This window comes from Tamandua tetradactyla, chromosome 23 (genome assembly GCF_023851605.1).
Source record: "Tamandua tetradactyla isolate mTamTet1 chromosome 23, mTamTet1.pri, whole genome shotgun sequence".
In the NCBI taxonomy this organism is placed as follows: domain Eukaryota; kingdom Metazoa; phylum Chordata; class Mammalia; order Pilosa; family Myrmecophagidae; genus Tamandua; species Tamandua tetradactyla.
In genome coordinates this window covers 26,034,615-26,062,149 of record NC_135349.1, presented here as the reverse complement: position 1 = coordinate 26,062,149, position 27,535 = coordinate 26,034,615, and the positions used below count along the sequence as shown (strand labels likewise).

At 40.0% G+C, this 27,535-nt stretch overlaps 1 protein-coding gene across 3 annotated transcripts in view; it reads right to left on the bottom strand.

Annotated features, from left to right (window-relative positions):
• The window catches only part of GTF3C1 (general transcription factor IIIC subunit 1), a 114,266-nt gene that overhangs the window by 30,173 nt on the left and 56,558 nt on the right, over window positions 1-27,535 (bottom strand). For all 3 annotated transcript variants that reach the window (XM_077141450.1, XM_077141451.1, XM_077141452.1), the window contains 7 exons: window positions 25,399-25,537; window positions 24,820-24,955; window positions 24,275-24,356; window positions 23,956-24,144; window positions 22,433-22,590; window positions 21,411-21,553; window positions 17,462-17,543 (listed from right to left, as the gene is read on the bottom strand). In XM_077141450.1, the coding sequence (XP_076997565.1) occupies window positions 17,462-17,543; window positions 21,411-21,553; window positions 22,433-22,590; window positions 23,956-24,144; window positions 24,275-24,356; window positions 24,820-24,955; window positions 25,399-25,537 (929 nt within the window). The remainder of the gene's footprint in view (window positions 1-17,461; window positions 17,544-21,410; window positions 21,554-22,432; window positions 22,591-23,955; window positions 24,145-24,274; window positions 24,357-24,819; window positions 24,956-25,398; window positions 25,538-27,535) is intronic.

Sequence of the window (27,535 nt, the reverse complement as noted above, 5' to 3'; positions counted from 1 at the left end):
TTTCTACTTTCTTGATGAAGTTCTTTGATGCACAAAAGTGTTTAATTTTGAGGAGTTCCCATTTATTTATTTCCTTCTTCAGTGCTCTTGCTTTAGGTTTAAGGTCCATAAAACTGCCTCCAATTGTAAGATTCATAAGATATCTCCCTACATTTTCCTCTAACTGTTTTATGGTCTTAGACCTAATGTTTAGATCTTTGATCCATTTTGAGTTAACTTTTGTGTAGGGTGTGAGATATGGGTCTTCTTTCATTCTTTTGCATATGGATATCCAGTTCTCTAGGCACCATTTATTGAAGAGACTGTTCTGTCCCAGGTGAGTTGGCTTGACTGCCTTATCAAAGATCAAATGTCCATAGATGAGAGGGTCTATATCTGAGCACTCTATTCGATTCCATTGGTCGATATATCTATCTTTATGCCAATACCATGCTGTTTTGACCACTGTGGCTTCATAATATGCCTTAAAGTCAGGCAGTGCAAGACCTCCAGCTTCGTTTTTTTTCCTCAAGATGTTTTTAGCAATTCGGGGCACCCTGCCCTTCCAGATAAATTTGCTTATTGGTTTTTCTAATTCTGAAAAATAAGTTGTTGGGATTTTGATAGGTATTGCATTGAATCTGTAAATCAATTTAGGTAGGATTGACATCTTAATTATATTTAGTCTTCTAATCCATGAACACGGTATGCCCTTCCATCTATTTAGGTCTTCTGTGATTTCTTTTAGCAGTTTTTCGTAGTTTTCTTTATATAGGTTTTTTGTCTCTTTAGTTAAATTTATTCCTAGGTATTTTATTCTTTTAGTTGCAATTGTAAATGGGATTCGTTTCTTGATTTCCCCCTCCGCTTGTTCATTGCTAGTGTATAGAAATGCTACAGATTTTTGAATGTTGATCTTGTAACCTGCTACTTTGCTGTACTCATTTATTAGCTCTAGTAGTTTTGTTGTGGATTTTTCCGGGTTTTCGACGTATAGTATCATATCGTCTGCAAACAGTGACAGTTTTACTTCTTCCTTTCCTATTTTGATGCCTTGTATTTCTTTTTCTTGTCTAATTGCTCTGGCTAGAACCTCCAACACAATGTTGAATAATAGTGGTGATAGTGGACATCCTTGTCTTGTTCCTGATCTTAGGGGGAAAGTTTTCAATTTTTCCCCATTGAGGATGATATTAGCTGTGGGTTTTTCATATATTCCCTCTATCATTTTAAGGAAGTTCCCTTGTATTCCTATCCTTTGAAGTGTTTTCAACAGGAAAGGATGTTGTATCTTGTCAAATGCCTTCTCTGCATCAATTGAGATGATCATGTGATTTTTCTGCTTTGATTTGTTGATATGGTGTATTACATTAATTGATTTTCTTATGTTGAACCATCCTTGCATACCTGGGATGAATCCTACTTGGTCATGATGTATAATTCTTTTAATGTGTTGTTGGATACGATTTGCTAGAATTTTATTGAGGATTTTTGCATCTATATTCATTAGAGAGATTGGCCTGTAGTTTTCTTTTTTTGTAATATCTTTGCCTGGTTTTGGTATGAGGGTGATGTTGGCTTCATAGAATGAATTAGGTAGTTTTCCCTCCATTTCGATTTTTTTGAAGAGTTTGAGGAGAGTTGGTACTAATTCTTTCTGGAATGTTTGATAGAATTCAGATGTGAAGCCGTCTGGTCCTGGACTTTTCTTTTTAGGAAGCTTTTGAATGACTGATTCAATTTCTTTACTTGTGATTGGTTTGTTGAGGTCATCTATGTCTTCTTGAGTCAAAGTTGGTTGTTCATGTCTTTCCAGGAACCCGTCCATTTCATCTAAATTGTTGTATTTATTAGCATAAAGTTGTTCATAGTATCCTGTTATTACCTCCTTTATTTCTGTGAGGTCAATAGTTATGTCTCCTCTTCCATTTCTGATCTTATTTATTTGCATCCTCTCTCTTCTTCTTTTTGTCAATCTTGCTAAGGGCCCATCAATCTTATTGATTTTCTCATAGAACCAACTTCTGGCCTTATTGATTTTCTCTATTGTTTTCATGTTTTCAATTTCATTTATTTCTGCTCTAATCTTTGTTATTTCTTTCCTTTTGCTTGCTTTGGGATTAGTTTGCTGTTCTTTCTCCAGTTCTTCCAAATGGACAGTTAATTCCTGAATTTTTGCCTTTTCTTCTTTTCTGATATAGGCATTTAGGGCAATAAATTTCCCTCTTAGCACTGCCTTTGCTGTGTCCCATAAGTTTTGATATGTTGTGTTTTCATTTTCATTCGCCTCGAGGTATTTGCTAATTTCTCTAGCAATTTCTTCTTTGACCCACTCGTTGTTTAGGAGTGTGTTGTTGAGCCTCCACGTATTTGTGAGTTTTCTGGCACTCCACCTATTATTGATTTCCAACTTCATTCCTTTATGATCCGAGAAAGTGTTGTGTATGATTTCAATCTTTTTAAATTTGTTAAGACTTGCTTTGTGACCCAGCATATAGTCTATCTTTGAGAATGATCCATGAGTACTTGAAAGAAAGGTGTATCCTGCTGTTGTGGGATGTAATGTCCTATAAATGTCTGTTAAGTCTAGCTCATTTATAGTAAAATTCAGATTCTCTATTTCTTTATTGATCCTCTGTCTAGATGTTCTGTCCATTGATGAGAGTGGTGAATTGAAGTCTCCAACTATTATGGTATATGAGTCTATTTCCCTTTTCAGTGTTTGCAGTGTATTCCTCACATATTTTGGGGCATTCTGGTTCGGTGCTTAAATATTTATGATTGTTATGTCTTCTTGTTTAATTGTTCCTTTTATTAGTATATAGTGTCCTTCTTTGTCTCTTTTAACTGTTTTACATTTGAAGTCTAATTTGTTGGATATTAGTATAGCCACTCCTGCTCTTTTCTGGTTGTTATTTGCATGAAATATCTTTTCCCAACCTTTCACTTTCAACCTATGTTTATCTTTGGGTCTAAGATGTGTTTCCTGTAGACAACATATAGAAGGATCCTGTTTTTTAATCCATTCTGCCAATCTATGTCTTTTGATTGGGGAATTCAGTCCATTGACATTTAGTGTTATTACTGTTTGGATAATATTTTCCTCTACCATTTTGCCTTTTGTATTATATATATCATATCTGATTTTCCTTCTTTCTACACTCTTCTCCATACCTCTCTCTTCTGTCTTTTTGTATCTGACTCTAGTGCTCCCTTTAGTATTTCTTGCAGAGCTGGTCTCTTGGTCACAAATTCTCTCAGTGACTTTTTGTCTGAGAATGTTTTAATTTCCCCCTCATTTTTGAAGGACAATTTTGCTGGATATAGGAGTCTTGGTTGGCAGTTTTTCTCTTATAGTAATTTAAATATATCATCCCACTGTCTTCTAGCTTCCATGGTTTCTGCTGAGAAATCTACACATAGTCTTATTGGGTTTCCCTTGTATGTGATGGATTGTTTTTCTCTTGCTGCTTTCAAGATCCTCTCTTTCTCTTTGACCTCTGACATTCTAACTAGTAAGTGTCTTGGAGAACGCCTATTTGGGTCTAATCTCTTTGCGGTGCGCTGCACTTCTTGGATCTGTAATTTTAGGTCTTTCATAAGAGTTGGGAAATTTTCAGTGATAATTTCTTCCATTAGTTTTTCTCCTCCTTTTCCCTTCTCTTCTCCTTCTGAGACACCCACAACACGTATATTTGTGCGGTTCATATTGTCCTTGAGTTCCCTGATACCCTGTTCAAATTTTTCCATTCTTTTCCCGATAGTTTCTGTTTCTTTTTGGAATTCAGATGTGCCATCCTCCAAATCACTAATTCTATCTTCTGTCTCTTTAAATCTATCATTGTAGGTATCCATTTTTTTTTCCATCTTTTCTACTTTATCCTTCACTTCCATAAGTTCTGTGATTTGTTTTTTCAGTTTTTCTATTTCTTCTTTATGTTCAGCCCATGTCCTCTTCATGTCCTCCCTCAATTTATCAATTTCATTTTTGAAGAGGTTTTCCATTTCTGTTCGTATATTCAGCATTAGTTGTCTCAGCTCTTGTATCTCATTTGAACTATTGGTTTGTTCCTTTGACTGGGCCATATTCTCAATCTTCTGAGCGTGGACAGTTATCTTCTGCTGCTGACGTCTGGGCATTTAGTCAGATTTCCCTGGGTGTCAGACCCAACAAGGGTGTAAGATTTTTCTGTGAAATCTCTGGGTTCTGTTTTTCTTATCCTGCCCAGTAGGTGGCGCTCGTGGCACACATTTGTCTGTGGGTCCCACCAGTAAAAGGTGCTGTGGGTCCTTTAACTTTGGAAAACTCTCGCCGTCCAGGAGGTTCGCTAGCCGAAGCGGCTTGGAAGAGTGCCAGCCGGCCCAGGGTCCGAACGCGGGGAGGGTCGCTGGCCGCCGCAGCCCGGGAAAGCGCCCATCCGAATTTCCTAGTCGGCCCGGGGCGCCAAGCGTGGCAGGAGGGCGCCAGCCGCAGCGGCCCGCCCGGGAGAGTGCACGTTCCCGGGGAGTCACGGGTTTGGAAGGCGCCCGCCCCCGTCACCGTTCTCCATGGCCTGGGGATTTCCGATCCAATTCTCTCAGTTGGTCCGGGGGGCCGCGCGTGGTGTGGGCGCCAGCCGCCGCAGTTTGAGGGGACCGCCTGTCCAATTCTCCCAGCTGGCCCGGGAAGGGGGAAGGGAGTGACTCCGGCCGCTTGCCGCCCCGCCCGGTGAAGCCCGCGCCCCTCGGCGATCTCACCAGAGCGGGTTCTCTCAGCCAGCCAGCTGTTCCAGGATGGGGTACGCTGTCTTTTTTATCTCTGTTGTGGCTTTGGGAGCTGTTCTGTATCGTTTCTACTCCCCTAGTAGCTGTCCTGGAGGAGAAACTAAGATCCACGCGTCTTACTAAGCCGCCATCTTCTCCGGAAGTCGACCTAGAGTTCTGGTTCAGGTATGCCCCTTGTCTTTGTGATGCAGGTGGATTTCCCACTGGCCCCGTCAGACTTCAGACATCCCCCAGCAGCGTCCTTTGTCGCACCTGCCTCCTTCCCTTTTGACAAAGTCTTTTGAGACGCAGAAGCATTTGATTTTGAGGAATTTCCATTTATCTATTTTTTGTTTTGTTGCTTGTGCTTTAGGTGTAAAGTTTAGGAAGCTACCTCCTATTACTATGTCTTTTTTTTGCATGGGCAGGCACTGGGAATCAAACCCAGGTCTCTGACATGGCAGGCAAGAATTCTGCCTGCTGTGCCACCATGGCCTGCCCTATTACTAGGTCTTGAAGATGTTTCCCTACATTTTCTTCTAGAAGTTTTATGGTGCTAGTTCTTATGTTTACATGTTTGATCCACTTTGAGTTAATTTTTGTGTAGGGTGTAAGATAGGGGTCCTCTATAATTGTTTTGGCTATTGATATCTAGTTCTTCCATGCCCAATTATTGAAAAGACTATTTTGTTTCCGTTCCGAGAATATGAGGGACTTGCCAAAAATCAGTTGACCATAGATTTGTCATCTACTTCTGCATTCTCGATTTGATTCCATTGGTCAATGCTTCTGTCTTTGTGCTAGTACCATGGTGTTTTGACCACTGTGGCTTTATAATAGGTTTTAAAGTCAGGGAGTGTTAATCCTCCCACTTCGTTCTTCCTTTTTAGGATGCTTTTAACTATTTGGGGTCTCTTTCTCTTCCGGATGAATTTGGTAGTTAGCTTTTCCAAATCTTCAAAGTCAGTTATTGGAATTTTGATTGGTACTGTGTTGAGTCTGTAGATGATTTTGGGGAGAACTGACATCTTTCCTATATTTAGCCTTTCTATCCATGAGCAGGAAATGTCTTTCCACCTGTTTAGATCTCTTTTTGGTCTCTTTTAGCAATGTTATGTAGTTTTCTGTGTACAAGTCCTTTCCGTTCCTAGTTAAGTTCATTCCTAAGTACCTGATTCTTTTAGTAGCTATTTGAATGGAATTTTTACCTTAGCTGACTCCTCAGCTAAGTCATTGCTTATGTATAGAAATGTTACTGATTTTTGCACATTAATTTTATATCCTACCACCCTGCTGAATTTGTTCATTAGCTCAAGTAACTCTGCTGTAGAGGATCTTCCAAGTACAGTATCATATCATCTGCAAATAACAAGAATTTTACTTCTTTTTCAATTTGGAAGCCTTTTATTTCTTTGTCCTGCCTGATCGCTCTAGCAAGAACTTCAGGCACAATGCTGAATAATAGTGGTGACAGTGGGCATCCTTGTCTTGTTCCTCATTTTAGGGGGAAAGCTTTCAGTCTCTCTCCATTGAATACAATGCTGGCTATCGATTTTTCATATATTCCCTTTATCATATTGAGGTAGTTAACTCTGATTCCTATCTTTTGGAATGGTTTTGTCAGAAATGGATACTGAATTTTGTCGAATGCTTTTTCAGCATCAATCAGGATGATCATGTGATTTTTCCCTTTTGATTTGTTAATGTGCTGTATTACATTAATTGATTTTCTTGTGTTGAACCATACTTGTATTCCTGGCATAAACCCCACTTGGTCATGGTACATAATTCTTTTGATGTGTTATTGCATTTCATTTGCTCGTATTTTATTGAGAATTGTTGTATCTATGTTCATTAGGGAGATTGGCCTGTAGTTTTCCTTACTTATAGCATCTTTACCCAGTTTTGATACTAAAATGATATTACCTTCATAAAACGAGTTAAGTAGAGTTCCTTTTTACCTTAAATTTTTTGAAAAGTTTGAGCAGGATTGGTGTTAAGTTCTTTTTGGAATGTCTGATAAAATTCCCCTGTGAAGCCATCTGGCCCTGGGCTTTCCTTTGTAGGAAAATTTTTGATGACGGATTGAATCTCTTTGCTTGTGATTGGTTTGATGAGATCTTCTATTTCTTCCTGAGTCAGTGTAGCTTGTTTGTGTGTTTCCAGTAATTTGTCTACTTCATCTAAGTTGTCTTGTTTATTGGTGTATAATTATTCATAGTATTCTATGATTTTTTAAATTTCTTCAGGGTCTGTGGTAAAGTACCCCTTGTCATTTCTGATTTTGTTGATTTGCATCCTCTAGCTTTTTTTCTTTGTCAGTCTTGCTAGTGGCCCATTATTGATTTTCTCAAAGAAACAACTTTTGGTTTTATTGATTTGCTCTACTGTTCTTTTGTTCCCAGACATTTATCTCTGTTTTAATTTTTTGTTATTTCTCTTCTTCTATTTGCTTTGGGGTTAGTTTGCTGTTTTTTTCTCAAGTTCCTCCAGGTATGCTGCTGTTAAGTCCTTGATTTTTGCTCTTTCTTTTTTTTTTTTTTTTTTTGCATGGGCAGGCACCGGGAAATGAACCTGGGTCTTGGCATAGCAGGTGAGAACTCTGCCTGTTGAGCCACCATGGCCTGCCCTCTTGTTTTTTAACATAGGCATTTCGGGCAATAAATTTCCCTCTCAGCACAGCTGATGCTGCATCCCATAAGTTCTGATAAGTTGCATTCTCATTTTCATTCATCACCAGATAGCTACTGATTTCTCTAGCAATTTCTTCTTTGACCCACTGGTTGTTTCAGAGTGTGCTGTTTGGTGGTTACTGAGATCCAGCTTCATCCCATTGTAATCAGAGAAAGTGCTTTAAATAATTCCAATATTTTTAAATTTATAAAGACCTATTTTGTGCCCCAGTATATAATTTATCCTAGAGAATGTTTCATGAGCACCAGAGAAGAATGTATATCCTTGTGTTTTGGGGTGCAATGACCTATATATGTCTATTAGGTCTAATATATTTATCAAGTTCTTTAACTTCTCTATTTCCTTGTTGATCTTCTGTCTGGTTGTTCTGTCTATAGAGGAGAGTGATGTATTGAAGTCTCCTATTATTATGTTGAAACATCTATCACTCCCTTCAGTTTTGCCAATGTCTGTCTCAGGGACTTTGGAGCTTCTTGATTCGGAGCATAAACATTTATGATTGTTATATCTTGTTGGTGAATTGACCCTTTAATTAGTATATAGTGTCCCTCTTTGTCTCTTATGATGTCATTACATTTAAAGTCTATTTTGTCCAATATTAGTATAGCTTACTCCTGCTTTCTTTTGGTTACAACTTACATGGAAAATCTTTTTCCATCCTTTCACTTTCAATCTATTTGTATTCTTGTGCCTAAGATGAGTTTCTTGTTAGCAGCATATAGTTAGATTATGTTTCTTAATCCATTCTGCCAATGTGTATCTTTTTTAATTTTTTTAAACATACCAACATATAAACACTAACATCCTTACCATATGATCATTCCATTCTTGGTATATAAACAATAACTCATGTTATGATCACATAGTTGTATATTCATCACAACGATCACATCTCAGAACATTTGCATCAATCCAGAAAAAGAAATAAAAAGAAAAAAGAAAAAAATTTGTATATACCATACCCCCTACTACTCCCCCTCACCGAGCACCAGCATTTCTATCTTTAAATTTATTTTAACATTTGTTCCCCCTATTATTTATTTATTTTTAATCCATATGTTCTACTCATCTGTTGATGAGGTAGCTAAAAGGAGCATCAGACACAAGGTTTTCACAGTCACACAGTCACAATGCGAAAGCTATATCATTACATAATCATTTTCAAGAAACATGGCTACTGGAACACAGTTCTACATTTCTAGGCAGTTCCCTCCAGCCTCTCCATTACACCTTAATTTAAAAGGTGATATCTATATAATGCATAAGAATCACCTCCAGGATAACCTCTCAACTGTTTGGAAACTCTCAGCCATTGACACTTTATTTTGTCACATTTCACTCTTCCCCCTTTTGGTTGAGAAGGTTTTTTCAATCTTTGATGCTGAGTCCCAGCTCATTCTAGGATTTCTGTTCCACATTGCTAGGAAGGTCCACACCCATGGGAGTCATCCCCCAAGCAGAAAGGGGGAGGGCAGTGAATTCACATGTGAACCCATCTGGTCCTGGACTTTTTTGGGGGGAGGTTCCTAATGATTAATTCAATTTCTTTACCTGTGATTGGTTTGTTGAGGTCATCTATTTCTTCTCAAGGCAATGTTGGTTGTTCATGCCTTTCTAGGAAGTTGTCCACTTCATCTACATTGTCTAGTTTATTAGCATAAAGTTGTCCATAGTATCCTCTCATTACCTCCTTTATTCCCGTGGGATTATTGGTTATATCTCCTCTTCCATTTCTGATTTTATTTATTTGCATCCTCTCTCTTCTCCTTTTTGTCAACCTTGCTAAGGGTCCATCAATCGTATTGATTTTCTCATAGAACTAACTTCTGGTTTTATTGATTTTCTCAATTGTTTTCATGTTCTCAATTTCATTTATTTCTGTTCTAATCTTCATTATTTCTTTCCTTTTGCTTGCTTTGGGGTTAGTTTGCTGTTCTTTCTCTAGTTCTTCCAAGTGGACAGTTAATTCCTCCATTTTTGCTCTTTCTTCTTTTTTGATATAAGCATTTAGGGCAATAAATTTCCCTCTTAGCACTGTCTTTGCTGTATCCCATAAATTTTGATATGTTGTGTTTTCATTTTTGTTTGCCTTGGGATATTTACTGATTTCTCTTGTAATTTCTTCCTTGACCCACCAGTTGTTTAAGAATGTGTTGTTGAGCCTCCATATATCTGTGAATTTTCTGGCTCTCTGCCTATTATTGATTTCCAGCTTCACTCCTTTATGATCTGAGAAAGTGTTTTATATGATTTCAATCTTTTTAAATTTATTGAGACTTGCTTTGTGACCCAGCACTTGGTCTATCCTTGAGAATGATCCATGAGCATTTGAGAAAAAGGTATATCCTGTTGTTGTGGGATGTAATGTTGTATAAATGTCTGTTAAGTCTAGCTCATTTATTGTATCATTCAAATTCTCTGTTTCTTTATTGATTCTCTGTCTAGATATTCTGTCCATTGATGAGAATGGGGAATTGAAGTCTCCAACTATTATGGTAGATGTGTCTGTTTCTCTTTTCAATGTTTGCCTCATGTATTTTGGAGTATTCTAGCTCGGTGCATAAATATTTATGATTGTTATGTCTTCTTGTTGAATTGTTCCTTTTATTAATACATAGTGTCCTTCTTTAAACTGTTTTAATTAAACAGTTAATTTTTAAACTGTTTTACATCTGAAGTCTAATTTGTAAGATGTTAGTACAGCTACTCCTGTTTTTTTCTGACTGTTATTTGCATGAAATACCTTTTCCCAACCTTTGACTTTCAACCTCTGCTTATCTTTGGGTCTAAGATGCATTTCCTGCAGACAGCATATAGATGGGTCCTGTTTTTTAATCCATTCTGCCAGTCTACATCTTTTGATTGGGGAGTTTAATCCATTAGCATTTAGTGTTATTACTATAAGGGCAGTACTTTCTTCCCTTTTGGGAAGTACCATTTTCCTTTTGGATTTTATATGTCATATCTAATTTTTCTTCTTTTTACCTTAACTGACAGCCTTCATTTCTATACTCTTCTCCATACCTCTCTCTCCTCTCTTTTCTTATCTGTCTCCAGTGCCTGTTTTAGCATTTCTTGCAGAGCCGTCTCTTGGCCACAAATTCTCTCAGTGTTTTTTTTTGTCTGAAAATATTTTGATTTCCCCCTCATTTCTGAAGGACAATTTTGCTGGATATAGAATTCTTGGTTGGCAGTTTTTCTCTTTTAGTAACTTAAATATATCATCCCACTGTCTTTTTGTCTCCATGGTTTCTGCTGAGAAATCTATGCATAGTCTTATTGGGTTTTCCTTGTATGTGATAGAGTGCTTTTCTCTTGCTGCTTTCAAGATTCTCTCTTTCTCTTTGATATCTGACATTCTTATTAGTGTCTTGGAGTACATCTATTTGGATCTATTCTGTTTGGGGTATGCTGGACTTCTTGGATCTGTAATTTCAAGTCTTTCATAAGAGTTGGGAAATTTTCAGTGATAATTTCCTCCATTGGTTTTTCTCCTACTTTTCCTTTCTCTTCTCCTTCTGGGACACCCACAACATGTATATTTGTGTGCTTCATGTTGTCATTCAATTTCCTGAGTCCTTGCTCATATTTTTCTATTTTCTTCCCTATATTTTCTTTTGCTTGTCAGATTTCAGATGTCCTGTCCTCCAGTTCTCTAATTCTATCTTCTGCCTCTTGAAATCTAACATTGTAGATTTTCATTGTTTTTTTCATCTCTTGTACTATGACTTTCATTCCCATAAATTCCGTGATTTGTTTTTTCAGACTTTCAATTTCTTCTTTTTGCTTATTCCTTGCCTTCTTTATATCCTCCCTCAATTCATTGATTTGATTTTTGATGAGGTTTTCCATGTCTGTTCGAACATTTTAATTAACTGCTTCAACTCCGGTATCTCATTTGAATTGTTGGTTTGTTCCTTTGACTGGGCCATATCTTCAATTTTCCTAGTATGATTCATCATTTTTTGCTGGCCTCTAGGCATTTAATTACCTTAATTAGTTTATTCTGGAGATTGTTTTCACTTTTTTTTACCTAGGATTTTCTTGCTGGATGACTTTGTTTTCTATTTGTTCTTTGACATTCAGTTCAGCTTATTCTAGGCCTCTAGCTTAGGTTTGTTTAACAGATCAGAATTTTTCAGTTCTTGTTTTCTTGTTTCTTGCCCTGCCTGTATGGTGCCTTTTCCCCCTGTTTTGGAGGGTCTACTTAGGTATTACAGACCCCAGCCAGATTTTCCCAGACCAAACTGTCTTCCTTTCAGGAGAAACTGTGTCAGTTTTCCCTGAGGGTGAGATGCAGTAGGTTGAAAGGCTTTCCTATGAAGCCTCTAGACTCGGTGTTTTTCCTATCCTTCCCAGTATGTGGCACTTTCCTGCCTGTGGGTCCCACCAGCATAAGGTGATGTGGTTCCTTTAAGTTTAGCTGACTCGCACTGCTGGGGGCTTGGTTGAGATGGAGGAGAGGTTGTATGCTGGCTTTAATTGCTTCACTTTTCCAGACCCTGGGGTCTGAATTCCTTGAGGGAGGGATTTCACCTGAGCTGGGCCACATCCCTCTCCTGCGGAGGGCACAGGCTCCAGACAAACATGCAAACAAGCTTAATTCTGCCTATGCCTAGGGTAGTTGGAGCCTGAGAAGTCCTGCAGCTGTATCTAAAGAGTAGTCAAGCCGTAGAAACACAGCCACAAAAAAGAAAAAGAAAAATCCTTTTCAGAGCAGGACCCCGTTCCTCAGGTTTGCCAATCAGGAGCTTAAGTTGGTATGTTGCTTTGTGTATCTCCAGGTCCTAGATGCCTCCTCCTCTCCTTCAGGGCCCAGACCCTATCAAGTAGTATGTGCTAACTGATCCAAAAAACCTGTTGTTTTTTTTTTCCTTTCTGTTTTCTTTTTCCATCAACCCTGGCCCCTCTGCACCAGGGCAAAACCCAGCAACCTCAGTTTTTACTTGGGGTTCAGCTGCGCTGGGGGCCTATTTTTAATAGTCAGAATTTGCTAATTAATTCCACAATTGGAGCTTGGTTGCACTCAACCCCTGCTGCTGGTAAAGTCTCTTTCCTTTCCCCCCTGGGAAGCAGCCTGTGGGGGACAAGCCCCAACTTCACAGCTTGGGGAACTCACGGTTCTGGGTGGGCTCGCAGCTGGTCCAACTTGTCCAGGCTGGGGTACACTGTGTGTCCAGTCACTGATATGGCCCCAGCAGTTGTTCTGTATTGTTCCTGGCTATTTACTAGCTGCTCTGGAGGATGAACTAAATCCCACACCTCATTGAGCTGCCATCTTGGCCCCTCCTCTCAATCTGTATCTTTTAATTGGTAAGTTTAGTCTGTTAACATTCAAAGTTATTACTGAAAAGGTATTTCTTGAATCCACCATCTTATGGTTTCATTTTATTTGTCAGATCTATATATTCTTTTCCCTCTTTCTCTTTGTATTCTTTAAATTACCCTTAGTAGTACTCTTCAACTCTGTGCTGTCCTCCAGACCCCCCTTTCCTGTCCTTTTTTTTTTCTGCTGGCAGAACTCCTTTTAGTATTTTTTATAGGGCCAGTCTCTTGTTGACAAATTCTTTCAGAACTTCTTTGTCTGTGAAAATTTTAATCTCCCCCTCAGTTCTGAAGGACAATTTGGCTGGGTACAGAATTCTTGGCTGGAACTCTTTCTTTTTCAGGACCTTGAATATGTTATACACCTCCATGGTGCTAGTTGAGTAGTCTGAACTCAGTCTTATTTGGTTTCCCTTGTATGTAGTAGATTGTTCTTCTTTTGCTACTTTCAGGTGTTTTTCTTCTCCTCAACATTTGACAGACTGATTAATATGTGTCTTGGGGAAGGCCTATTTGGATTTATTCTGTTTGGAGTTTAGTTGGGCTTCTTTGTCTTGTACATTTATGTTCTTTATAAGAGTTGGGAAGTGTCCCTTCATTATATCCTCAACTACTCTTCCTACCCCTTTACTCCTCCTCTTTTCCTTCTGGGAGACCAATGATTTTTATATTTGTGCACTTTGTTTTGTCCATCATTTCCCTGAGATCCAAATGAAATTTTTCCATATTTTTGCCATTTGCTGTTTTGAATCTTTGAAGTCTGTTATTCTGTCCTTTATATCACTTATTCTTTCTTCTGAAGTTCCCAGAGCTGAATGAGGTGATTGGGGGCCTGTGTGTGCATGTGTGGGTCTAAGAGTGCCATAAACTCATGTGCAGAGCTCTGGGGTTGGGGGGGGGGACAAGGTGAGGCTGTGTGATACTATGGGCAGGGCGGCAGGGTTAGCCTGGGTATGGAGGTTAGTGCCCACAGCCTTTATGCACTGGCAACAGCCTGCAGGAAACAGGAAGGGGGAGGTAATGCTTGGGAGAGGTGCAGGAGAGGTGGGTTGGGCTGCACTTGGGGTAGAGGTGTGGGGCAGGTATGTGTACTTGGGCCTTGTGGTGTGGGGGCACATGGAGCGCAGGGAATGGGAGTTGGTGACGGGGTTCAGGTATGTGGCGTGTGGGGTGAGTCACCAGCCACGGGGCTGCGCTGGTGAGGATAGCTCACCCACGGAACACGGCCTGGCTGACTTCCTAGTCTCTGGCTCCTGTCTATGCACTCCCACAGCCTCCTCACCAGTCTCCAGCTTTCTGCCTCTCAGTTTCTTAGCCTGTGAAACTAGGGCTGCCCTATGTGGTGTAGAAGGGTCTCCCAGATCAGCTGCACTCCTGAATCACCACCTCAGTCACACTTCTGGCCCTTCTCTAACTTTTCTGTGGACCAGGGCTGATCTCAAGCTACTATATTCGGCCATCTTCCCAGAAGTCTTCCATCTTTTTTAACATAGGTGTTTAGGCCTGTAAATTTCTCCTTTAGCACTGCTTTCGCTGCATCTCCTATGTTTTCATATGTTGTGTTTTCTTTTTCATTGTCTTGAGATATTTACTGATTTGCTTGCAATTTCTTCTTTTACTCACTGATTGTTTAAGCATGCATTGTTTAACTCCCATATATTTGTGAATTTTCCCAGTTTTCCAGTGGTTACTGATTTCCAACTTCATTCCATTATTGTGGAAAAAGTGCTTCGTATGATTCCATCTTTTTATATTTATTGAGACTTGTTTTGATTCAACATGTGGAATGATCCATGGGCACTTGAGAAGAATGTATATTCTGCTGTTTTGGGGTGCAAAGTTCAGTATACGTCTGTTAGGTCTAGTTCATTTATCATATTATTCAAGTTCTCTGTTTTCTAACTGATCCTCTGTCTACATGTTCTATCTATTGGTAAAAGTAGTGTATTGAAATCTTCAACTATTGTTGCTGAGATGTCTCTTTCTCCCTTCAGTTTTGCCACAGTTTTCCTCATGTATTGTGGGACACCCTGGTTAGGAGCATAAATATTTATTATTGCTATTTCTTCTTGGTGAATTGCCCCTTTTATTAATAAACAGTGTTCTTTGTCTCTTATAATAGTTTTGCATTTAAAGCCTACTTTGTCTGTTATTAGTATAGCTACTTCAGCTTTTTGATTACTCTTTTGCATGGACTATCTTCCAATCTTTCACATTCAACACCTTGGATCCAAGGTGTATCTCCTGTAGACAGTATATTGATGGATCACACTTTTTAAAATCCATTCTACCAATCTGTATCTTTTGATTGGGGAGTTTAATTCATTAACATTCAATGTTATTACTGTTGAGTCAGTACTTCAACGACTTTACACTTTGGTTTTTATATGCTGCATCTTATTTATGTCTCTTTTTATACACTTCTAGTTACCCTTACAGATAGTCTTCATTTCCTACTCCCAGCCTCTTTTCTCCTGCCTTTTCCTTTCACCCTCTTGTTGACAAACTCTTTATTTCTGTTTACCTGTGAATATTTTAAACTCTCCCTCATTTTTGATGGACAGTTTGCCAGATAAAGAATCCTTGACCGGTCAGTTTTTCTTTCAGTACCTTAAATATATCATACTACTGCCTTTTCACCTCCATGGTTTCTGATGAGAAAACAGCACTTAATTTTATTGAGGTTCCCTTGTATGTGACAAATCACCTTTTTTCTTATTGCTTTCAGGATTTTCTTTTTATCTTTAGCATTTACATTCTGACTAGTATGTGTCTTGGAGTAGGTCTTTCAGGATTTATTCTATTTGGAGTATGTTGTACTTCTTGGATATGTATTTTTATGTCTTCTATAAGAGTTGGGAAATTTTCAGCTCTTCTTTCCTCAAATATTCTTTCTATTCCTTTTTCCTTCTCCTTCTGGGACACTCAAGATGCATATGTTTGTGCGTTTTGTGCTGTCATTCAATTCCCTGAGACCTTGCTCAATTTTTTCTGTTCTTCTGTCTGTATTTCAATTATTCTATTTTCTAGTTTGTTGATTCTTTCTTCTGCTTGTTCAAATCTGCTGTTGCATGCCTCTGGTGTATTTTTGTTTTATTTATTTTTTGCCTCTGGTGTATTTTTAATATTTTCTATTATGCCTTTCATTCCCATAAGTTCTGTTATGTTTCTTTTCATACTTTCAATTCTTCTTTATACTTACCCAGTATTTTCTTAATGTCCTTTACCTCTTTAGTCATATTTTCCTCCATCTCTCTAATGATTTAGGAGATTTGTTTGAACATCTTTGATTCACTGTTCTAAATTCTTTGTGTCCTCCGAAGTTTTAATTTGTTCCTATGACTGGGCCATATACCTGTTTCTTAGTATGGCTTGTAATTTTTTTACTGATTTTTAGGCATCTGATTACCTTGATGAGTATATTCTGAAGGTCAGTTTCTCACCCTAAAAACCTAGGGTTTTATTGTTGATTGGCTTTATGTTCAGGCTTTTCTTTGACACTTGGTTCAATTTATCCTAGACCTTTAGAATTGCCCACGTTTAACTGATCAGATTTTTTTTAGCTCTTACTCATCTGATTCTTGCCCTGATTATGTGGTACATTTTTTAAGACTGCACTATTTGTGCAATTGTTTCACCCTCAGGAGAAAGCTTTCTTTCTTCTGTTCCTTCTCCGGGAATCTTAATCTGTTCTATTTGTTTTTATTTTGCCACTACAGTCTTTTTTTTAACCCTCCTTTCATTGTCTCTAGCTGCTTTTGCCTGGAAGGGAAATTCTGGGAAGAGGGTCACCTCTGAGAAACCTTACCCCAGTCCTTACAGCCAAAACAGGGGGAATGACCCATGAAGGGGGTATGGACCAGTTCTAAAAAGCCCTGGGAAAAGGGTCAAGTAAGATACCAAAATGCCTTTCTGATGGCTCACCAAAGTTGTCTTTTCCTGGCCTTCCCAGCAGATGGTGTGTTTCAGCAAACTGTTTCCTATAAGGAGGCCCTGTGTCTTTAAACCTTCACCACCTTTGCCCCTGTTAGGGTAGGTAGGAGATAATCATTGTTGTGGTTACCATGTAGGGCGGGCTAAAACAGCGGTTCAGAGCTGGGACTGAGTATCTAAAGTCACCAATCAAAAGCCATAATCATTACTCAGCTGTGTCCCATCCTATTCTTGGGGAAGAGGACCTCCACATCCCTCTCTATCCACAGCAGCCAGCCAGAGAGCAGACCCGAGGCACTTCGCCTCAAGAATGGGCTATGCACACCAGCAATCACAGCGAAGCAAATCACAGGTCTTTACTACAGTTTCTCAGCCTCTTTGCCCTTCTCTTACCTGAATGTCATAAAGTGTTCTCCTGGCGTCTGGAGGCTGTTTCAGACAGTTTCTGCCAGTCCATTAGTTGTTTCTGGAGGAGGAGTGAGTCCTGAAGTTCCCTACTCTCCCATCTTCCCCAGAAGTTTTCCTGCCCTATTTTTTTAACAAAATAAGCCTGAGGTACCATAGCATTTCAAATGCGATGTCAAATTCTCATCATCTTAAAAACTGCTAGGAGCCAGATCAAATGAAGTGCAAAGCCAACCAAATGAGGAGGGAAACATTCATATTTGTAAGGCTAGCAGAGGGACTCTGGGATCCAGGGTAACATATTAGTACTTTGAAGGCCCAGCCTTCAGAGCAGGCAGAACCAACATCCCTTCATATCTCCCTGCAACTGCACAGCACTTACCTTTGGGTCTTCATAGTCACATTTTCGATTCATAAAATCACTAACAAGTGTTTTATCTTGGTATACCTCAGCTAGGCAAACCCTGCAGAAAGAGAAGGAAAAAAAATGAAGTCTAGGCACTGGAACAATGTCTGTGTTTAGAAGTATCTAGTTGTGGCCAACCATGCAGTATGATTTACTTATATACCTGTTGGATGGTGATAGCTTTTCAAAAAGATGAATCTGGGGTCAGCCAAACCTGTTTCAAGTGATGCCTGCTATTGCTCTCATTTTTTTAAATACCATATTCATGCAGAAAATTATTTTAATAATAGTTTTACTAAGAATAGTTTCAAAGACACAAAAAGTAAAGATGTAACATGATGAATATAAAACATAAATTTTCAGTTCAAAGTATTCTACCATAAGTACTGTCTAAAATATTTTATATCAAAATAATATCCGAAAATTAGATATGACATATAAAATCCAGAAGGCAAAATAGTAGAAGAAAGTACTACCCATGTAGTAATAACACTGAATGTTAATGGATTAAACTCTCTAATCAAAAGACATAGTCTGGCAGAATGGATTAAAAAACAGGACCCATCTATATGCTGTCTCAAAGGACACGAGGCCAAGGACACAAATGGACATTTACACACCAATGTTTATAGCAGCATTATTAACAATTACCAAGAGATGGAAACAGCCAAAATGTCCATCAACAGAGAGTTGGCTAAACAAACTGTGGCATTTACATAAGATGGAATATTATGCAGCTGTAAGACAGAATAAAGTTATGAAGTATATAACAACATGAATGGACCTTAAGGACATTATGCTGAGTGTGATTAGCCAGAAACAAAAGGACAAATACTGTATGATCTCACTGATATGAACTGACATTAGTGAATAAACTTGGAATATTTCCTTGGTAGCAGAGACAATCAGGAGATAGAAATAGGGTAAGATATTGGGTAATTGGAGCTGAAGGGATACAGATTGTGCAACAGGACTGAATATAAAAACTCAGAAATGGACAGCACAATATTACCTAACTATAATACAATTATGTTAAAACACTGAATGAAGCTACATATGAGAATGATAGAGGGAGGAGGGCTGGGGCATAAATGAAATCACAAAGAAAGATAGACGATAAAGATTGAGATGGTGTAATCTAGGAATGCCTAGAGTGTATAATGATAGTGACTAAATGTACAAATTTAAAAAATATTTTTGCATGAGGAAGAACAAAGGATGTCATTACTGCAGTGTGCTGAAAAATAGATGGTACATAATATTTTAAAATTTCAACTAATGTGTGAGACTAAAGCAAAAAATGTTTGTTTGGTACAAATCTATACTTTGACTAGTGCATCTCCTAATAAAACATGTAGATAGTTGATTGAACACCTTAAGTACATGGAACTTTGTATAGGACATGAGATTTTGTTGGTTTGTCCAGGTGATGCCCTGATGAATCCCAGAGTGATTTGATCAGTGAGTGGAAAAGTATTTGCAAAGTCCCCTTCAGGGAATGGTGAGAACGGGGGAAAACTCATCTTCCCCAAGTTGAATTCTTGATATTCTCACAAGCAGTGTGGACAACCAAAGCTATAGGCTGAGCCCCCAGTCTTGGGGTTTGTTCATATGAAACTTAACCCCACAGGGGATAGGTCAAGCCTACTTAAAATTAAGCCTAAGAGTCACCCCCAAGAGAACCTCTTTTGTTGCTCAGATGTGGCCTTTCTCTCCAGCCAACACAGCAAGCAGACTCACTGCCCTCCCCTTGTCTACATGGGACATGACTACCAGGGGTGTGGATCTTCCTGTCAGCATGGGACAGAAATCCCAGAATGAGCTGAGATTCAGCATCAAGGGATTGAGAAAAACTCTAGAATGAGCTGAGACCCAGCATCAAGGGATTGAGAAAATCTTCTCGACCAAAAGGGGCAACAGTGAAATGAGACAAAGTGTCAGTGGCTGAGAGATTCCAAACAGAGTCAAGAGGTTATCCTGGAGGTTATTCTTATGCATTAGGTGGATGATGGGGGGAACAAACGTTAAAATAGATTTGGTTTGAAATGCTAGTGATCAATGTGGGGGATCAGTGGGGGGTATGACCTGTAAAAAAATTTTTTTTTCTGTTTGTTATACTTTTCTGTTGTCTTTTTGTTTCTTTTTCTGAATTGATGCTCATGTTCTGGGAAATGATCATAATGGTGAATATGCAACTATGTGATGATATTGTGAACTGCTGAGTGTATGTGTTGGGAATGTTTGTTTCTTGTAATTTTTTTTAATTACTAAAAAATTAAAAAATATATATCCATATTAAAGTTTATGTTAGCATTATCCTTTATTTCAAAAGACAAATCTCCACACCGCTAAGAAAAAACTGTTACAAATAATGTGTTATTTCACCTTATATAAAGTGCTAAAATGACAAAAATAAAATAAAATGTATAGCATATAGATAAAGAGGAAAAAAAAGTATTCTGCCATATACTTCAAAATCTTTTTTTAAAATTAATTTTCCTTTTGTTAGAGTTATGGGTCTACAGAAATATCCATAAAACCTTGCATTAATGTGGTATATTTGTTACAATTCATGAAAGAACATTTTTATAATTGTACTATTAACTATAGTCCATTGTTTACAATAGAGTTCACTGTGTTGTAGAGTGTTAGGTTTTTTCTTTTAATTTGTATTCTAGTAACATATATGCAACCTAAAATTTCTCCCTTCAACCACTTCTCATGAGTAATTCAGTGCTGTTAATGACAGTCACAATGTTGTGCTACCATTATCACCAACCATTACCAAAACTTGGCAATAAACCCAAATAAAAATTCCATACAATTTATATTGCTCTTATTTTATACCTTGGCTATTCTGGGTTTCCATCCCTCCACACATAAACTAAGAACAGTAACTCCTACCTTCTCCCACAGGATTTGGTCAGGACCAAATAAGACAACTCATGTAAAGGTGTATTATAATTTTAAAAAATTATACAAATATTACACAAAAATATATATATATTATATAAGCATTCATATTTATTATTTCTTACTTCTCCAAAGCACTAATTGTCCATTCCCCAAGTCTTCCTATCACCATGATACAAGCCTGACTTGCTCAAATGAAATGAAGGGGAAGGCAACCAGTGTTTGCTGGGCTCCTCTGAGCCAGGTACTGAAACTTTCCTAAAGAGCATGCAATTTGAGACTGTTGTTCTACTTTAAAGCTCGCTGATGTAAAGGCCACACAGATTGCAAGGGATGGGGGCAGGCAGGACAGGTGTGCTTATTATAAGTGTTATCATCCTGCTTCACATACAGGAAACAGCCTCTAAGCGGATCAATGCCCTGTCCCAGCTGGAGAAAGGGAGAGTTGCAGTGAGGACTCAGACCCAGGTCTGTTAACTCTGGAGCCCATTTGCACCCCACCCCACAATATAGCTGCCAATATGGCAATCCCCGTACAATCCAACCCATGGCTGGGAAGTATGGAGAGGACCCCAGCTCAGCCATGGCTGAGGGCATTATGCCTAGTACTCTGGGCTGAGCTAAGTGATGGGCCATGATCACTAGCTATCACAAGCTCAATGAGTGCTAAAAGGAGTTGTGAAAATCAGCCGATGCTTTGCGCTCACCACAGACTCATTATGTGATGTTCGGCAAGTCTCTTAATTTGTCTGGCCCCTGCATCTGTAAAAAGGGACAATAGCACCTACTTCACCAGGCTTTTCTAAAATCCAAATATCAGGCACCCAAAATCAAGGACCAATCTTACTAATGAACCCCAACATTTGGACAGACTATTGGACTACTTAGTGTGCTTTATCTGGATTCCACATGAAAATCTTAAGCAAATGGGAAGGAAGAAAAATAAAAAATGAACTAGAAGCACAGGCATAACCTTGTCCCCAAATAATGGAAGTTTTTCCATATGACTTACTTATAGTTCAGAGAGGCTTGTGGATTTTTGATGATGTAGCGTGCTCTACGACCAACTGAGTGAGATGTTTTATCCAAAGACTCTTCAAAGGTAGCATGCAAAATGTCCCGCACGACCTGCCAGGGGACAAATGGGCCCTTCACCTGGAACAAACAGAGCCAAGACAGAAAATCAGTACCCTCAGAGCCCATGTTATTGGGAATTAATCTAAGGGAGTGGGGAAAAAAAAAATATGTCTGAGCCTCATTCCTCAGAAAATAATTAAAACTATCACCTTATGCCTACTGAGTAAATATTTTCTCAGTCACATTAGCTAGGCACCAACTATGTGGCTGGCACTGAGTGGGGTGCTGGGAAGAGGAGAAGGCAAGTCTTCAAGGTCTGGTGGGAAAAGAGTTTCTTTGTGGCAAGTACCAAAGACAGTGCTGGGTAGAATTGTCTGGAAACATGAGAGACCTGGAGACCCAAGCTGGGGTTCCATTTTGATTCAATAAATTATGACTGATTTACCCTGTGGTAGTCAGCAGGCTAGGAGCCACAGCTATAGAAACAAATAAGAAAAGTCTCCGCCCTTGAGGAAAAGCTACTCCAATGAGCCAGGAGTTACCCAGATCTCTAGAAGCAATGTGAGAAGTATATGTCCAAGGGACAGAGAGAACAGAGTAATTGCTTCCATTTCGCAGGATTCATGAAGCCTTTCCAGAGGTGATAAGAAGTAACTGAAAGATAAATATGAGTTTTTTGGCAGATCAGCACGGGAGAAAGGGAGCAGGAAAGGGCTAGATTCCTGGTAGAGAGAGAGAAAAAAAGTTTTGAGCGGATTTGCCTGAGCCCAGGCAAAAATAGGGCTGTATGTAGCCGAAGGCTGCAAAGAAATGTGCAAAAGGGGAACGAGTGTTAATGTGTAAGATTCTAGAAATGACTTTCCCCAGGGCCAGGCAGAAACTGATGAGGGTCTAGAGACCAGAGAGAGGGCTCCCTGGGGGAGGGGCTGGCCTTCAGCTGGGGGCGGGGAGGGGCACCTTGGCATTGAGGATGTTGCTAGCGATGCGGCACAGCATGAGCAGCCCGTCTTCCTGCAAGGACCAGGTCACGCGAAGCCGTGTCATCCTCTGCAGGGCGCTCTGGTCAGCCTCATCATGGTAGCGCAGCCGTTTGTTTTTTTCTTCCGAGAGTTCTTCTACAAACACAAGAAGGAAAAGGGAGGGTGCCTCTAAGAACTGTCCTGAAGCCACTACTTCCAGAGCAGGGATGGGTCCCTACCCAGCTGGCGAGAGCTGACCGAGGATATTTGTTATCACAGTCTCATCGTGCCTAATGCTATATGAAACAACCACAAAAGATTCGGCCCTTCCTGAGAGATTTTTTAAAACCCTTTCATCATTTCTCTTTGGTTAAATTTCACGGTGATGGATTGGGCAGGCAATACTGCCTCCTATTAGCTGTATGTGAATCTCTAGTCTGTTCCACTGTGACAATGAGTCCTTCATACAGAAGCTTACATACATGCATAGGGCAGTTGACTGCAGAGTCACCCAGGTCCCCACCATTCCCTTGCCCTGTGACCTCAGACACATGTGTAAATTCTTTTGCGCCTTGGAGACCGCTAGCCTATCCTGCAGGGCTATTAGGAAGATTGATCAACATCATGTATGAAATACCTAGTATGATGCCTGGCACAAAGCAGCTGCTAAATAAATAGTGATAACAGTAGTTAACATTATGGAATATTTACTAGGTGTCAAGCACTTGTCTAAGTTATGTACATATATTAACATAATTAAAATAATACTTCAGCAACAATCATATGTGGGATAGATATAATTATTATTCCCATTTTATGGGAAACTGAAATAGCGACACACAGCAATCTGTCTAAAGTTTCATAGCTAGGTGGTACCAGACATAGGATTTGAACCTTGAACTCTTAACCAGTAGGTTTTCCAAGGTCTCTTCCCCTAGGGGAGATAATGCTGGAGTAAATGCTATATGCTAGGGGCAATTCCAAAAGCCCATTTTTTTAGTGAATTTCTTCCAAATTATTTTTATGGTAAAGGCAGATTTTCTTGCCCCATGAAGAGTAACTAAATGACTCCTAGCTTTCTTTTAATTGAAAAATCCAACATGACTTTGAACATAGGCCTGATTAGCATAATCATAGATATTAAATAGTAAGACCAAAATAATAGGATTGTGGCTGGTGGTGATGAGTATTTTTGCTAAGCACTTTTGTGAAGGTTTGTTAAGTTGAAATGAAATTAGAAATTTGAACTGATCTAAGAAGAGGGAGTTACTAAGGGTCTATAAAATATAAATCAGAGAAAGCAGAAGGAAGCATATGTGAAATCCAAGGATCTCTCAGTCTGCCAGATGGATGTGGAAAATAAAAGGGCAATCACACAAAGTTAGCACTACAAATTTGAGGGAAAATGGCACCATGCATTGAGGGCAGAGCTCAGGGCCAGCTGGAGTGAGAGTGCTGCAGAACTCCAAGCTGGATGTACAAAAACCAAGGCCCAGAAAATGCAAATGATCATCACAGAACCTTTCTTCTTCCTCTTGATCTTCTTCCCAGGGTCCTTCTTTAGCCGCTTCCGCTTCTGGCTCTTCCCACCCCTCACTCTCCTGTTCCTGTCCAGTGTGGGCTCTTTGTCAATCTCAAACTGCTCTTCCCTGTCAGCGCAAAGCTCAGATGCTGCTCTCGTCTCTCCCCAAATATTCAATTTGCCATTGCCTAGAGGCAAACATAGGAGATAAGAGTTTCAAGATGAAGCTCCATAAATGCCAAATTAAACTTGGGGTGGCTGTTTTGGTGCTGACCTGACATCATGTCTATTTCTGGGATAAACTCCCAGCACACATACCTCCAGTCCCTAGAGGCAATGGGCGCTTGGAAAGAAATGTCTGGAGCCTCACTGTAAACCCAGTCTCTGACGCAGCGTTCTCCTGAAAGACAAGAATGAAACTGGAATGAAGCATATGCTTTAGTGAATCCCTAAGAGCACAGAGCAATAAATGCACCGAAATATACAAGTCTCTGATGAATCCAAAGAATGCTGCACAGTGACTGCCGAGCAGCTGGCCCTAGCCTACTTTGGAGGGCGGTAATAAAATGACTGCCCATGTACTCCCTCTTATATGACTCCTGTGTCATACAGGCTTTCCACTGCTTAAAAGGGATTCCTATCCACATCACAAAATGAGTTAGAATCTACTTAAAAAAAAAAAAGGTCCAGGCAGATAATTAAAGGACCTGACACACCTTCAATACATATGGGAGATAATAACTATTGATTTCTCTGATTAGCTTTCTTCAACAGTTCAGAAAGGAACAGGAGGAGGTGGGTAGTGCTGACAGCCCTGAGATGGTGGTCCAGGTGTGCAGTGCCCACGCCCCCTGAGGAACCACCTTTTTGGCCTTGTTCATGATATAGCTGGTCCAGATCCAGTTGCGCTTTAAGTGTGCATAGAAACTGGAGTCGAGTCCAGCAGCTCCCAGTCCATCTCCAGGGATCAAGCCTTCATCCACAACCTCACGGCTACCCCTAAAGGACAAGAAATAAACAGAAAATGAGCCCTCCTTGGGAAATGAAAAGACAGCCCAAGTAGTGGGGTGGGGAACATTTTATTTATAACTAACTTTACCTTCCCAGAAAAGCACCTGAAAGTATTAAGTGAAAAATTTGGGAGCCCTATTGTTGACAGGTTTCACTTATATAAAATAAGTAAAAAACCCAGATTTTTTTTATGGAAAACCTGCTAACTTTTGAGTTTGGGCAACAGATTCCGCTTTCTTTTAACAACATGTGAGCTAAAGAAAGCCTGTCCAGAGGCCAGAGTTGGTCATGAGCACGAATTCACAGTATGAGACCAGAGGCCTTCCAGCTCTGACATGGGAAGCCAGATACCAAGGAGCTGGAACATCTGGGTCAGTCCCACGGTGGCCCAGGACCTGCAGGTGGGGACGGCGCAGGGAGGGGGTACGCACGTGCTGTACTCCATCATGGCACACTTGCGCTCCAGGTTGTGCCTGTCAATGGCACTCTCCCGCTCTTCCTGCAGGCTACCCTCCTCATTACTGCCCTGGTCTGCGTTGTTCTTCCTGTCACGTGGGTAGCGCACCACGCCTGGGAAATACAAGGCAAGCAGAAAGGATGAATCCCTCAGCCACGCTTCTGGCAGGCTAAAGTAAGCTGCTGGCAGGTGTGAGAACAGTGTATTCACTTCCTGATGAACTGGCTCCCTTACATGGATGAGAGGGTCTGAAATTGGCTGAATCTCTTAGGACAAAATGTCCAATAAAACCACTGCTAGAAGAGAGTTAGAGGGGCAGAAGGAAGGCAGGTAAAACCCTGGGGGTGAACCTGAGAAAAGGGTCTGTACCCAGGCTAACCCAGGCTGCTGAGAGGGGAAGGCAGGCAGGTAACCAGAGATTCCAACAGGTCAGGGAGCCAGTGAGCAGCGAAAACCCAGGCCTTCCTTCCTGGGTGAGGGGTCCCAGGAAAACAGAAAGCCCCATGGAGCATTTGTATGCCACCACGGTGGAAGCAATAAGCAGAAATGACTGCATGCGACGGTGGTGGCAGGGTCCGGGACTGGGAGGGATCTGGACAAATAGTTTGAGACAGTGTCACAGTTTCTCTGGGCCCAGCTGGGCTCCAGAAGCAGCTGGATGTTTCCTGCATGCCCAAGAGGTACATTAATATAATTGAGAAATTACATTTAGTTATTCCAAAACAATGACAACACTACTAAAACCATTGCTTGAGTAAAGCAAAGGTTATGGAGCTTGCAGACTATCAAAGACCCTCCTTTATCATGTTCAAATAGAGAACTTGGGTTAAGGGCACAGCTTGAGAAGGGGTGAGGGGTGGTGGGGAGAACGCAGGTCCCTAGACCTCTGAGCATCTCATTCAAGCATTATCTCAGCCCCATGAAGCAGTGGTGGTATTCCCAGTTTAGAGATGAAAAGAAACTAAGGGTCAGGGAGGTTATGAATAGCTTGTCCAAGGTCATGCATGTGAAGGGACAGCTGAAACCAAGAGTATGGAGGTAATGTTTCTTAGGTACACCTAATAGCTGCCCTGCCAAGATGCTTATTAAAAAGCAGATTTCTAAGGCATTCCCCAGGTCTGTCAAATATCAATCTCTGGGTTGGACTCAGTAATCCGCATTTCAGCATGCTCCATAGGTGGTTCATATGCACATTAATGCTTAGGGAGCCTCTACTTTAAAGGATGATTACATCTTAACATATGATGTTTTTTTCCCCAGTCCTTTGGGCAAAATCTCCTCAAATGTTTGTTGAATGAATGGACAGCCAATGTCCGATTAATGGACTAAATAAGGCTCTAACATTTCTGCTCATGAGTATTAATCAGGGATGGAAATTCACCAATTACCAGGCCTGGAAAACTTTGGTGCAAATAACATGCTGGCTCATAAATTTTTATCTGGGTAGAAAATCAGGCAATTAGGACACTCTCAAAATCCGAAATTGTAGAAGCCTAGTTCACCAATGAATGTCAGAGAATTCTATGAAAAATATTGTTCTAAAATGCATCTGGACGATTAAAGGCTCTAAGTTTAAGTGCTCATAACTATTTTGACGATAAACAGTTCTACAAAATATGTGACTCATGCTCTGTAAAACTCAAAGTGTAATACTGATCTTTCAGCTCAGTGACAGGAGGATGGAATAGGGTGTCTCTCCCAGGTTGCAGCTGAATGAAGCCTCCTTTTCCTCTTAGTAGCAGTGGCAAGAAAAGATTAGATGGAGAATGGCTTAAAGGAAAGAGCACTGGACTGGAGGTTCAAGAGCCTTGCAGATGTCTCTTTATTCATTTGATGAACATTTAATCCTATGGTTGAAAACCAAAGCTCCTGTGCTCAAGGAGTTCACAGAACGAAATGAGATGATGACAATAGAGATGCTGGAAAGGGTGAAAAGGCTTTCTCAAAGAAGTGATACTTAAAGTTGGAGTGGACATTTCCAAGGTGAAGAAAGGTGGGACAGACATTCCAGGGAGGGAAAACAACATGAGCAAAGGCCTTACCTGAAAGCTCTCCTAATGCATTGCAGTTCTTCATCTAAATACCTCCCACACCTGCCTCCTCTTTTCTTC